The 14682-nt window shown below is 42.4% G+C and overlaps 1 protein-coding gene across 1 annotated transcript in view; it reads right to left on the bottom strand.

The window, feature by feature from the left end:
• Positions 1-3758: 3758 nt before the first annotated feature.
• Positions 3759-14682, bottom strand: part of LOC146860526 (uncharacterized) — a 53134-nt gene continuing 42210 nt past the window's right edge. The window contains exon 4 of the mRNA XM_085646354.1: positions 3759-6675. Within this exon, the coding sequence (XP_085502480.1) occupies positions 6417-6675 (259 nt within the window). The 3' untranslated portion in view covers positions 3759-6416. The remainder of the gene's footprint in view (positions 6676-14682) is intronic.

The following is a 14682-nucleotide window of genomic DNA, read 5'->3' on the forward strand; positions in this document are numbered from 1 at the left end:
ATGGCGACGCGGCTGCCATTTTAGGGTCTGGCACGCGTGGGGGAAGGAGGCTCAGGATGTTGCTAACGCCTCAACTATATCTGCGGAGGATCCCCTGCTGCCGCTCACCTTTGGTCCGCTGTCACTCCGCACACTTGGGCGCCCGCAACAATGCGTCCAGGATGAAATCCGCAAGGGCTCCCGCGGCTCCCGAGCTTACGCCGCCATCTTGCACCCGGCTGTCAGCATACTTCGAGGGTGCGTGCGACAAAATAGAATAAACGCCGCAGTGATCAGGTACCCAAATCGCTCCCTTCTGTGCACCACATCGTCTGGCACCGCTGCAAACTGTTTACGCAGTCCGTTATCCACCACAACCGCCCTTTGTCACTACGGGAACAGCGCGTGGACCGGGAGCCGAGACGGTCTACGTCCGTTCGGCCATCTTGCCCGGCCACGCCCCCCCCTTATCTCTATTTTAATATCTTTTCAGTTCATATTTTTGCTACCAATTTATAAAGCTGGATTGTTCTAAATTGGTGCTCTAGTGTTTAGTAAATAGCTCTTTTTCAATTCATGCAGGTCCTTCAAACCTTAACAGTGTGTGATACTTTTGCTGCATTAGTTTCACAATCCAAGCTGTTCAAATTTAAACAAATTCTCCAGAACTCTTAGTTTTGTAATCTCTTTTTAAACTTGTTATAGCAGGTGTGTTACAGTCACTGTGATATAGCAACAATTACGTCCAGTGTGTAGATCTGATTATACTTCTTCCAATCATGGTAACCAATGCCATTCACTTACTGGTATCTCACAAAACATATATTCTGTAGTGGTGGTGAGGATAGCTCTTATTGGTTGAATGTATGTAGTAAATGAATATAATAGATATATATCTAATCTTTCCGAACTTAAGATGGTACCTTCCCAGATACTAATTGTGTGAATTACCAAAACTATATGGAATGATAAATGGGTAACTGTGAATAATGAAGATGTTTTTCACCAAAAGGTTATAAGCACAAACATGCAAAAAGAATTAAACTTGAGATGTCTCTCATGTCATTTGGAATTCTAAGTGAAAAAACATTCCATCTTTAATTTTATGTTAAGTACTGCCCCTACATTTCATCTTCTACTGATGTCATCAGCAATGCGGGATTAGAGGAGTGGGGAAGCCATAAAAAACATGGCATCACCTTTGCCTGTGACTGCCCTTCCCCATTCTATAAATTAAGTAAAACACACTTGCCGGTCGTCCACCTAGTACCCTACCTCCCATCCTCATAACCATCTTTCCAATTACTGCCCCTTCGTAACGCTCATACATAAAAGCAAACCATGCCCGGTTAACGACCATCCAGCCAAAACACCCTCCTCGTTTGCCATTCAACTGCCTAAATCATAAAATAAAACCTGAGGTCCTGCTTCCCACACATACCATCCTTGCTGCAATGCACCCCCTCTTGTGCCCAAAAATATAAAAATGGTATCTGGTTTTCTGCCATATGTGCCACCCCTACCCTCCTATTCTGAAGCTGTGCTCTATGTTCTTCGTTAGAGAAGTCATTGCTGCCCTGTCAGCGCAGCCTGAAATTGCCTGTGATGTCACAACACTGAGAAACAACTTTTGTTCCCCCTGCTGTGATGTAATAGCAGTGAAGCAGTGAACAGCCAGATTTGGAATTCAGAATTTACATTACTGTTCTCCAGTGTAAGCCATACATACCATATAGAATGAATATAGAGTGAATTAAGGGGATGTTTTTTTATTGATGGGGTCTGAGTAACATCACATAGACAACAACAGTGAAGTTCGAGTTGTCTATGGTGTTGTTCAGAACCCTTAGGTGAAAAACATATCCTAATTAACTTTTTAGTCATTTATAGTTTTATGGTATGTTTGTCCTCCAAAACCAGCTGCCCTTGCTTCCAACTACTACACAGGGCCAAGGTAGTAATAGGGGAGGCTGACATAATATAGCTTCTCTTCCATTTCCAAAATGTTAATACCTGGCCTTCTGCCACCCACCCCCAGCACTCTCTTTGTCATCTCCTCCAGAAGCTCTTCGCCATGGTTTACAGCGCTGCTCTGATAGGTACTCAGAGATCACAGCATGAGCAGGGTGGAATTCCTTTATGATGTAGCAACAGTGGGTAACAGATTTTGGTAACAAATGTTGCTAAATCATAGTAGTGAGTTACTGGATTTGATTCCAGTTATTGACGCTAGTGGCTCGCTGGTAGTAACTGCTCCTCTTATGGAAAAAGAAAAGAAAGAAAGACAGAGAAGAAAAAATTAAGAGAAAGAAAGAGTGAGAAAGAAGGAAGGAATGAGATGGAAATAGAGAAAGAAGGAAAGAAAGAAAAAATAGAGAAACAAAGAAGAAAAGGAAAGAAAGGAAAGAGAGAAGGACATAGAAGGAAAGAAAGAAAACATAAAAGGGAGAAGTAAAGAGAGGAGGAAAAAAGGAGAAAAAGGACAGAAAGAAAAAGGAAAGAAGGACTGAAGGAAGGAAAGAATGAAAAAGTCAAATGAGAGAAGGTAAGTAAGACAGAGAAAGGAAGAAAGAGAGGCAGAAAGCAGGATAAAAAGACAAAAGAAAGAACGAAGGAAAGAAAGAAAGAAAAAAGTAGAAAGAATGAAAGAGAAAGAAAATTAAAAAGAGAAAAAGAGAGAAGAGAAAAAAGAATGAAAGAAGGCATGAATTAAAGAAGGAAAGAGAAAAAGAAAGACGTAAAGAGAGAAAAAAATAAGAAAAAGAAGGAATGACAGAAATTAGGAAAGACAGAAGGAAAGAAGGAAGGAAGGAAGAAGGAGAGTAAGAAAAAAGTAAAAAGTGTATAACTTAATGATCAGTTTCAAATATATACATGATCTGGTATGCTGTGAAATAGCAGCAGTCAGAATAGCAAAACACTCCAAATGGAATTTACAACAGCATTGGGAGGAGATGGGTTCAGATAAAGATGGAATGAGCATCAGAAGCGTCATGCTATCACATCGTACTCTAAACACAAAGACAACTCTAAGGTAATTATAAAGTAAAAATAAAAAAAATGTCAAAAATGGAGCTACCTTGTGTGCGGATGTGCACCTTGTGAGAGAGCAAAATGCAGTCACTTAAATTGAAGTTAACCAGTGGCTTAGCCAAGCTGACCCACTGCCCCATGCTATATGCTGTAATTGCAGAAGCAAAATGTGAATGACACAACAACAGACCAATGGATGAAGATAGGTGGCTGTAAGTCCCTATATATAAATAGATAATACATATTTTAGTAAAAATCAAAATGTCCTTGGCTAATGCCCAACCTGAAAAAACACCAAGTATTAGCCGTGTTTTTCATTCCTCAGAAAACCAGTATTTGAGTCACCGATGTTAGATCTTCTATGTTAATAAAAATGTTGACTGTAAGATATTTCACACCATTATATACACGCCTGACTGCCATGCTGCAGATAGTTTGCAATGAGAAGCCGGAGCAAACTGGTCTTTTGAGAAATCAAGAATAGCTCGTCCATACGAATATTTGAATTCTTCTCTGCGATTGGAGAAGGACAATTGCCCCACAAAGATGCAGCTCTTTACATATGATTGCCCGAGTAATACCACATTTTCATTGCTTTGCAGATGAAAATTACAAATCTGAAACCTATCGATGCACTAAGGACACTTATTAGCATTTTAGGTGCTTTAATAATTTTACTGCGTTTGATTCTTATAACTCTAGGCAACTCAGGAGACGAATTGAACAATAAGCAAACTTAACCGGAGGGAAACTAGATTACTAATAATTTATATCTGAAGCATGGGTTTATTGTTTTTTTTAAATGTGGTAATAATAAATAATGGAAAGTGAATGTGAAATAATAATTAAGCAAAGATTCGTGAAAACTTAATAATTTAAGTGCTTGTGTAGAAGACACTTGAGGAAATCAACTCAAGTGACTGCCGGAGAGATGCCCTTTCAGCCCATATTCGAAACTCTTTATCATATCTTTGTAAATTTTACTTGACAGAAGTCTAAGCAGATTCAGATCTTCCAATCACCTTTCAGCAATTGAAATACTTACTCGCTGGATTTGATTCCACAGCATCAAAGCAAAAATTGACAAAGCCAAAGATCTGTTGTTTTGTCAAATAAAAGTGCTTCTTCATTGATTGGCCACTTTGGCTGTGTGGTTGTACAGATTAGTGAGTGTGTAAATATAAGAATGATTTAAAGCAAGGATAACTAAATGAATGGATGCATGGACGAAAGGGTGAGACTAGATTGAAGGATGGATAAATGAATGATTGAGTGCATATATGGATGGTGGAATGGATGAGTGAATGCATTGATTAACTGAGAATATCCGTCTACTGTTGGACCGCGGAGAAACGGTTGCCTTGCTGTTACTGGATCTCAGTGCAGCATTTGATACTGTGTCACATGCTGTACTTGAGCAAACCCTCCACGCCACCGGTATCAGGGGCGCCGCCTGCAACTGGATTAAATCACTGCTAGAACAACGCACCTTCCAGGTTTTCTCCCAATCAGCATGCTCTGACACTATGACCCTTAAACATGGAGTGCCGCAGGGCTCTATATTGAGCCCACTGCTTTTCAATGTTTACATGAGTCCATTGGCCAAAATGATAGAAGAGTCTGGCCTACTCATGTTCTCGTATGCTGATGATTCCCAGCTTATTTTCTCTCTATCATCTTCGGATCCAAATAACATCTCGTCATTAAAAATCGGCCTCACTAACATCGCAGACTGGATGAGAAAAAATGTTCTCAAACTTAATGGCGAGAAAACAGAGTTACTTGTTTTGGGCAAAAACAAAGAACTCTGGGGACCCCAGCACTGGCCTGATGTGATGGGCACCCCCCCGGTCCCAGTCAAATCAGCACGCAATCTCGGAGTCATCATTGATGAATCATTAAGTCTTAATCAGCAAGCTACTAAGACATCATCCACTTGCTTTGCGATTCTAAAGTGGCTGAAGAAAATCTGTTGGATGTTACCCAAAAACACCCAAAAATCGGTCATCAATGCTTTGATAACCTCCAGGCTCGATTACGCCAACGTGCTTTATCTAGGGGCCAACAAGGCCATAACCCGACGACTACAGACAGTGCAAAATGCCGCCGCAAGATTGCTGTGGAAAATTTCCATCTCCACACCTACCACCGAGTATATCCGCGAATTGCACTGGCTGAAAATCGAGAATCGGGTAAAATTTAAATCCTTATGTCTTATGCATAGGATCTCAATCAACAAGGCACCCAAATATCTTCAAAACCTTATTCAGCCCTACCGTCCATCCCGCACCCTTCGTTCAGCTACAGCCAACCAATTTGTGATCCCTAAAATCAGGCTGGCGAGAATGGGCGGCAAATCTTTTTCATACCTGGGACCCTCCCTCTGGAATACTCTTCCATTGATTCTTAGGCAGGAAACGAATCACCGGAAATTCAGGAAAGCCTTAAAAACCTGGCTGTTTAACATCTAAAAATCCTGATTTTCTCAATGCACGGAATCATCAGCGCCGGGAAACCCTTTGTTGGGTAGCTGTAGCGCTTTAGAAATGAAAAAAAAAAAAAAAAAAAAAAAAATTGATGAGTGAATGAGTTCATGGATAGATGAACAAATGAGGGAGTGACTGGACCGTTCACTGGATGACTAGATGAGTACATGGAAGGATTGAATGAGTGAATATTCCTCATCCCTCTTTGAAAGCTTATTGTGTGATTTTTGGCCATCCCTCACTCCTGGCTCATAGCTCTGAAAAACGCCTACCAACGCCACAAAATGTCTTTTTCTGAAATATGTGGTACTCAAACCTTGCAAAGAACCCTTCTAGAGATAAAAGATCTGATAAGTTGGGGGTGTGGACACTCCAAAAAGAATCATAAATAGAAACTAAACACAAGAGAGGTGGGCCAGCAACAGAGTTTTCAGTTATGTTCAAGAGTGTTCTGACCATTGTTTGTGGACGGCTCATATGGGTGACAGCCAAGAACATTGCAACAATATTTTGGAACTGCTGCTATTTTGAGGTAAGCTATGGGTGTACAGCTATTAACCCCAGCCATTGTTGCCAACGGGCCGATCAATGACGTATGCTGCGGGTTTTCTAGTAAGCAGCCCTGAGCATAGTTCAACATTTGGCAAGCTGGCATACTTGTGAGATGTACCGACACCCTGATAATGTGAACAAGCAGCATAGCTGTTTTTTGTTTGTGATTCTAATACTTTGCCGCAAAGCCCTTCTTCTATTTCAATGCATCTAATGCTTGCCTTTGTGAAATGAGATGATCTCTCCGTGTAGTTCTCCTTACTTTGAGAACTGAATCATATCGGGACTTTACAGGTTGGTTGGCTGTTCTGTGGGCCTGGCCTGATATCAGATAGTACCATATGGGCTGCAAGACGCTATATACAATTACAGATGTTGCTGTGGGCTGCGGGGGAAGTGGACGTGTTTCCAACTCGTTATGTGCAGAGGCGTCTTCCTGCTCTTCCTCTGCTGCCGGAGCCTCATGTGCTCCTCCGTGGAGTGGCGGAGGTGCTGGAGAGCTCTTAGGAGCTGCCAGTTCTCTTGGAGCAGCCGCTCCTTGTCTTTCTGGGCATCTCGATGCTTCTGCTCCGCCAGCTCGCGCTCACGGTTGGCACTCGTCAGCTCCTTCTGCAAACCCTGGAGTCTGGAGGACAAAAACATTTTCTCATACACGATGCACAAAAGGACCCTTTCTATTGACTTGTGATGTATTTTTTCTTTTCTGGCAGCTGACATCCTCCCACACCCATCTTTTTATTTCTTTGTTCGCCCATCTTTTTATTTCTTTGTTCGTAAACAACAACCTTTTGTTCAACATACACTTTGTTGCTTCCATCTCCGAGTGCAACACTCTACATTAAGCATAAATGTGATATTGTAAGTGCAACGTCTTGGAATGCAGGTGTATACTGCTTGTGCACCTTGCTCACAACTCAACGAGGGACCGAGAGCTTCGGAGATGGTGCTGCCGGGGACTGATATGATGAGAAAGAGTTAAATACTCTATACCAAGAGAAAGTTTACTCAGTGGAAGGTCTCATGTTTACAGTGCAGTAGGTGTCCCATTTCAAACACAATTTTCTTGGGTGGAGTGTTCAAAGTATAACATCTGTTAGTTGTGCCCTGTAGTGAATACGACACCAATAACAAAATATGAGAAATGGGAGGAATCTTTATACAATTTCTAATGATGTTCACTCATAAACCAAACCAGGAGTTAGATATGCAACATTTTTGAGATAGCGAATTCTATATTGCATTTTTTTGAGAATCACTATTCGGAAATCGCTATTTCTAATGTAGGAAACTTGTTCAGTTTCAATAAGCGATTCCTAGTGCGTTGCAAATCGACTTACCTCATGAATATTAATAAGGTAGGTCGCAGTTTGGGAGCCATTAGGAATCACAGCAATCACTGGGATGGGGACCTACTAGAGTCAGCAAACCACCATGTCCTCTGATTGCTTTTTAATAAAGCAAACTTTTTGCTTTGAAATGAAGCCCATTTTCCTTAAAGGAAAACTGGATGCTTTTCAAAAGACAAATGAAAATTTTAAGTTTTATTTCTTAAGTGTTGGCAATGGTCCCTGGGACCACTGCCTGTCTTAAATAATTTATTTGTACAACATACGTAATGGGGAAGGTGCTCCATGGGGACTCTTACCCATTTGGGAATGGTTATCACCTCCTTCACAGTGTCTGTGAAAAATGAACAATTTGCGACTGTAATTCAGTTGGCAAACATGAATACATACCACTGCCAAATGGTATTTGGAAGGGGAGCCCTAAACACGCCCCTTCCATATACCGAATCACATACCAAAATAGCAATTCGGTAGCAAATGACTAAATCGTGATTTGGCTTTTGCACATTAAAAAGTGCTTTTTTGCATTAACAAATGGACTGATTCTGCAAATCAGGCCATTTGCGACCTCACAAAAAGAATTCGTACATGTGTTCCCAGGTGCTAAAACAGAATCATGACCATTAACGACAGTTAAAGAGAGAACCACAACTCAGGAGATGTGGGAGTGGAGGGGCTGAATATTCAGCCTAGGACAGCAGTAAAAAGAGTGAAGCGAGAGATAGAAATATTGGAATGGGCATGGGGAGAGTTAGAGAGAGCTGGACAGAGGGATTTTGCAACATCTTTCCAAAACCACTTCAGCTGTGGACAGCAGTGCCTCCACATACGATTTCACCACATACTAGTAGAACAGCGCTGTCACTCCTTTCCTGTAATCTGTGATATACCTTTCTCTGGCTGTGTGGTGACAGAACTGTGCTGAATATAAAGTGTCACCTTTTGGACAATGCTGTTGCAATAGATAATGCTAACAATTGAATATAAACTTTGATATGTTATAAATCATCCTATTAACTTAATTTTATTTGCAAGCATTACCCTGGTTCAAGGGAGCAGTGACGAATGTGCCTAAAAACACTTGCAGCTAGATAAGGTGATGAAACGGACAGATACATTTGTAACTGGTAAATCATCAGTGCATCTCTGTCCAGCTTCAGTCACCAAGGAACTTTTCCAAACCCTGGCTCCAGATATCTCTTCAAAGTGTCCCTAGCACATGGGATAATACCCAGATGCGTAAAACATGCTGTAGTCACCTCACTTTTGAAGAAACCAATGGCTAATACAAGTCCTGGTGAATTATCGACCAATCTCATATCTACCAAAATCTTGCAAATTGAAGTTAGAAGATAACTATAGGAACACACGCAACAAAATACACTGTTCTGTTACTATCGATTGGTTTCATACCTACAAGAGGTATGGAGACTGTGCTAGAAGACATCAGAACATTTTCCCAGAAAAAAAGCACACCTGATCACATCTTATGACATGGTGGAACACAACAATCTGTTAATAGTGATATACTGGAATCCCATGTGCACCAGCCGACTGGATCCATTTATTCACCTAAAATCTGGGTCCCCAAATACATGCAACTGGTTGAACCCTCTATTAGTAATTCCCCTTACCTGGTACCACATGGTTCATCCTTACTCTATCATTGTTCTTTTCAACAGTTGCACGTACCCACGCACCCACTGGCTCATCTAAATCAGGGTTCTCCATAGTCAGTCCTGGAGGGCCAGATCCATGGCAGATGTTTAAGATAACTACATTTATCTAAATGGGGATGTGCTAAAAATCTGGCATGGATCCGGCCCTCCAGGACTGACTTAGGAGAACCCTGAATTCTAATTGAACAATACAAACTACACCCCATATTTCGGAATGGCTTGTGCCATGTGTTCCTACTAGGACTTTACATATCTTTGCAGGGAGTGTCTGAGACTGGAGCAGCTGCTTGATGATAGAAGTTTTGGTGTAGACCCGCGGTTTGAGGGGTTCTACAGAAATTCAGCTTTGAGAACTATGGAGCATGAGCATGGAGAAGTCATAAAGATCTTGTCTAAAAAATGCGCAGATGGCACAGAGAATGCGCTTGCCCTGGCTGAACTTAACAGAGCCTGACAAAACTAAATCAGTCTACACCATGGCACATGTAACTAGGATTTTGCGATCTAATAGCAATTTTTATATGACTCTATATGTGTGTATATGTATGTATATATATATATATATATATATTTATATATAAACACCATTTCCGACTTCCGCATAAAAATCGGACACCGACACAGGGGTAGCGTTGCCATTTAGTCTTGAGTTTTAATCAATTTCTTTGCTATGACGCATTTTGGCACCCCTGCCTTGTTCACACAAGCAGTCGCCATTGATGGAATGCATTTTAAAAACCATATATATATTTCTATGTGGAGCCAAAATAATGCACACACTCCGGGGATAATCCTACAGGCAGTTGTTTATTCCAGTAACGTGTTTGCACTGCAACGCAGTTTGATCATCTTGGCTCTACACAGAATATCTATGTCCGGTGTGCTGCGCCGGCTTTAGCGCACCAACTACCAACGAGCTTGGGAGAACGGCAGGAGCAAAACTGCGGAAGGATATATATATATATATATATATATATCCAAAAGAAAGGTGCTCACACACTCGAAGGCACCACACATGGCGTTCTTTTCTCCTTTTTATTGCAAAGACAGCAAGGCAAACCACTTCGCTGTTACAGCATCAAATGCGCCATTTTCACCATACGCGTTTCAGGCGTGCCTCGCCCTTGGTCTCTGGCATGGCTCACAGGAGGATATGCCGCAAACAGGTAACATCGCATTCAGTTTGATTTATATGTTACGCCCCATTGGGCGTGTGCAGGTAGTGCATTATGGTCTTAGCAGTTCAATAATGTCTTAAATACCCAGTGGGTGCCGCAACATTTTTTCCCTTAAATAGTTTGTTTCTCACCACAGTGGGTTGCTGAAAACCTGCCAAGTCGGTGCCAAGCTTCTTTTCCTTTCCTTACAACTGGACACGCCATTGAAATTGTGCCCTGTAATCACTGGCGCTGGACCCGCCTTTCAGCAGTTTGAGCTTTCACGACCAGAGCAGCCATAATAAATCCAAAAGAAAGGTGCTCACTCACTCAAAGGCACCACACATAGCGTTCTTTTCTCCTTTTTATTGCAAGGACCGCAAGGCAAAGCACTTCGCTGTTACAGCATCAAATGTGCCATTTTCACCATACGCGTTTCGGGCGTGCCTCACCCTTGGTCTCTGGCATGGCTTCACAGGAGGATACACAGCAAACAGGTAACATCGCATTCAGTTTGATTTATATGTTCCGCCCCAATTGGCTAACTGGAGGTACCTGGTGGGCTAGTTGGACCCCAGGGAGCCTCAGGATTGAATGGGACTTAATCCCCCAATTTAAAACGCGCCACGGTACGCGTTTGCACAGTGGTGAAGGGAGGGGGCGGGGCCTGAGGTGACATGTGTGCAAACACACCCTGTGGTGCGTTTTAAGTTGCGGAATTAATTCCTCTTCAATCCTGAGTGTCCCTGGGGGGCAACTAGCCCACCAGGTACCTCCAGTAAGCGTCACAGGGCTGCGTTGCAGAGAGGTGGTCCAGGCCACGCCCCTTTTTATACCTCTCTGCAATGTAGCTCTGTGGCACTTACTGGAGGTACCTGATGGGCTAGCTGGACCTCTAGGGGCCCTCAAGATTCAAGGGGACTTAATCCCTCAAATGAAAACGCGCTACAGGGCGCGTTTGCACCGTGGTGAAGGAAGAGGGCGGGGCCTGAAGTGACATGTGTGCAAACACGCCCTGTGGCGCGTTTTAAGTTGGGGAATTAATTCCCTTTTAATCCTGAGGGCCCCTGGGGGCCAACTAGCCCACCAGGTACCTCCAGGAAGCGCCAGAGGCCTGCGTTGCAGAGAGCTGGTCCAGGCCATGCCCCTTTTTACACCTCTCTGCAATGCAGCCCTGTGGTGCTTACTGGAGATACCTGGTGGGCTAGTTGGACCCCAGGGACCCTCAGGATTCAAGGGGACTTAATCCCCCAAATTAAAACGTGCCATGGGCGTGTTTTCACAGTGGTGAAGGGAGGGGGCGGGGCCTGAGGTGATGTGTGCAAACGCCCTGTGGCGCGTTTTCCGTTGGTGAATTACTTACCCTTCAATACTGAGCGCCCCTGGGGACCAACTAGCCCACTAAGTGCTTCCAGTAAGCGCCACTGCGCTGCGTTGCAGAGAGGTGGTCCAGGCCATGCCCCTTTTTACACCTCTCTGCAACGCAGCTCTGTGGCGCTTACTGGAGGTATCTGGTTGGCTAGTTGGACCCCAGGGACCGTCAGGATTGAAGGGGAGTTAATTTACCAACTTAAAACGGCCACAGTGAGTGTTTGCACACATGACACCCCAGGCCCCCCCCCCTCCCTTCACCACTGTTCAATCGCGCCCGAGGCGCGTTTTAAGAGGTAGTTTTAATCCCCCTGCCCTATTATGTACTAGGGACTTACAGAGGAGGTCATGCTAATCACAGGGGTACCCCAACGCATAGTGTTCCCTAGTGTATGTAGGTGTTTTCACTGTATTCTAAGTGTCTTTTAGAATAGCACTGGCTCTAGGCCTGGTTAGTCAGAGTCAGTTACCACCAGTACCCGTCTGAAAAAGTTGTGGGCACAGGATGATTTTGGAACAAGGCCTCTTTCTGCTCCTCTGTTGGTTCTTTCTGCACATGTCTTGCTTCTTCCTGCCCTTTTCTTCGTCTTTGTGCACTTCTGTTGCTTCTTTCTGCATTTCTTTTGCTTCTTTCTGTGCATTTTTTCTTCTTTCTTCACATGTCCTACCTTAGTAGGCATAGTTAGAAACTAGCATTTGAAAAACCTTTGAAATTCACTGAAAAAAACATAGATTTCAGGCATGTTATAGTTAGAAATTAGCATTTAAAAAACCTTAGAAATTCACTGAAAAACCATAGGTTTCAGGCACGTTATAGTTAGAAATTAGCATGTAAAAAACCTAAGAAAGTCACTGAAAAAACCATAGGTTTCAGGGGTGTTATAGTTAGTTGGACATTTCACTCGTACAAAACCAGTGAAATTCCCCCGTTATAGTTAGTTCAGCTAACTATAACTCGCGCCCCAGGAATGCACTGCTGATGACGTCACATATTGCATCACTCATGACATGGTCAGTGACATCACTGATGACATCTCAAATGACATCACTGATGACATCATTCATGTGATAAATTGATGCATCTTCTCACACCCTAATATAACGTTTGAAACACCCACTCTAAATTACAAACTGCCATTCTCAAAACCATAGAAACTCCAACACCAATAACTACATACCCACTCACTGATTCTGTGGTCTACACACATATCCACTCACTCACCTGTACAGTCACTCATACTTATGGTCACTCCGTACAGGACTATCATATGCACTCATACACCTATATAGACACTCACACACTGCCACTCATCAATACAGGTACTCACACACCTAGTCAGTCATGCAAATAATTATTCACACTCCCATTGACTTACCTATACAGTTATACACACACCAGCTCACTTACTCATACAAATACTAGCACACTCTTATGTTCTTATACAATCACTTATACAAGCAAACACTCATCCATGCAGCCACTCTCACAATCACACACTCTCACTTATAGCCATTTATATACTCTAACACATATATATACTGCCTTTCATATATGCAGCTACTTACACATGTACCAATGACATATACATTCACTCACTAACACACCCATAGACACACTCACCCACCCATACAGTCCATCACAGATGCACACTTCAAACTATGCACTCAATGAATCATTCACTCACACATCTATGCACAGAGTCACACACACCCCACCCACACAAACATACAGGCACCCATACAGATACTCAGACAACCAATCAATAACTCATATAGACAATTTTTTTTTTTTTTCCTCATATGCCACTTCCCACCCTTTCTCTCTTTGTAGCGCCCTAGGGTGTTATTCGTCTCATATACGAAAGATTCTCGCTTATTTGAAGGCAGAGGAGAGGGGGGGATGCCATATCTTAACCCAAGCCTTCCAAAGCAAGCATCCTCCAAGAGATTCGAAGCAACTTAATCATAGGACCCTTATTTTCCATCTTTAAATAACCAAGATTAAATCGTCTTATAACCCTGCCCATCACCCATAGCACTCAAAAAATAAAGTCCAAAATCTATACTTCTTTTTATGTGGAGCTGCCATGTCCAGTTTACCTATAGCTCTCATAGCTCTAATCCAAGTCAAGTCTGTCGGGGGGTCAGAAGAAACCCAAAGTCTACAAATGTCCCTACGGGCCAACAAAATAGCATAGAACACCAACTTCGTTTTTCTCATCCAAGCCCTTACCTTGTAAATCCAATCTTCCTGTAATAATAGTTTCCGGGCTTACCTTGATTCTTTGCTTTAGGATCACTGACAAGCAATTACTTACAGCATCCCAAAAAATCTTGATCGCCGGACATGTAACAAACATATGAATGTCATCCTCATTTAGGCTCATATAGACACTTATGTAGTTATTCACAAACCCATGCAGTCGCTTACACACCAACAGACACCCGGATACAGAGATTCACACAGTTTAGTCACTAACCCATGCATTCAGTAAGATATGTTTAACCACTCACTTATAGAGTCAGTCACGCACCTACTAAATCATCCATTCAGACACTTATACATCCACTCATTCTTCAATACGCCTTTCCCTATATATATTAAACAAATTTAAAATTTACAGAAATACACTGTCACTGGGTGATGTCATCAGTGATGTCAGTTGAGATGTCATCGGTGATGTTATCAGTGATGTCACTTACCATGTCATGAGTGATGTAATCTGTGACGTCATCAGCAGTGCATTGCGGGGGCACGAGTTATAGTTAGCTGAACTTAGGGAATTTCACTGGTTTTGTACGAGTGAAATGTCCAACTAACTATAACCCCCCTGAAACCTATGGTTTTTTCAGGGAATTTCTAAGGTTTTTTACACGCTAATTTCTAACTATAACGCGTGCCTGAAAACTATGTTTTTATATATATAGATATATATATACCACAAAGAGATTCTTTTGCTTGAAAGAACCAGAGTGACATCATGGGGTACTTCAAACAGGGGATTTATTTCAAAAAGTATGGGCATGACGCGTTTCGGACATTGCCTTTCTCAAATGTCTGCTCCTCTCCGATCAACCA

This window comes from Triturus cristatus, chromosome 3_1, assembly GCF_964204655.1.
Source record: "Triturus cristatus chromosome 3_1, aTriCri1.1, whole genome shotgun sequence".
Lineage (NCBI taxonomy): Eukaryota > Metazoa > Chordata > Amphibia > Caudata > Salamandridae > Triturus > Triturus cristatus.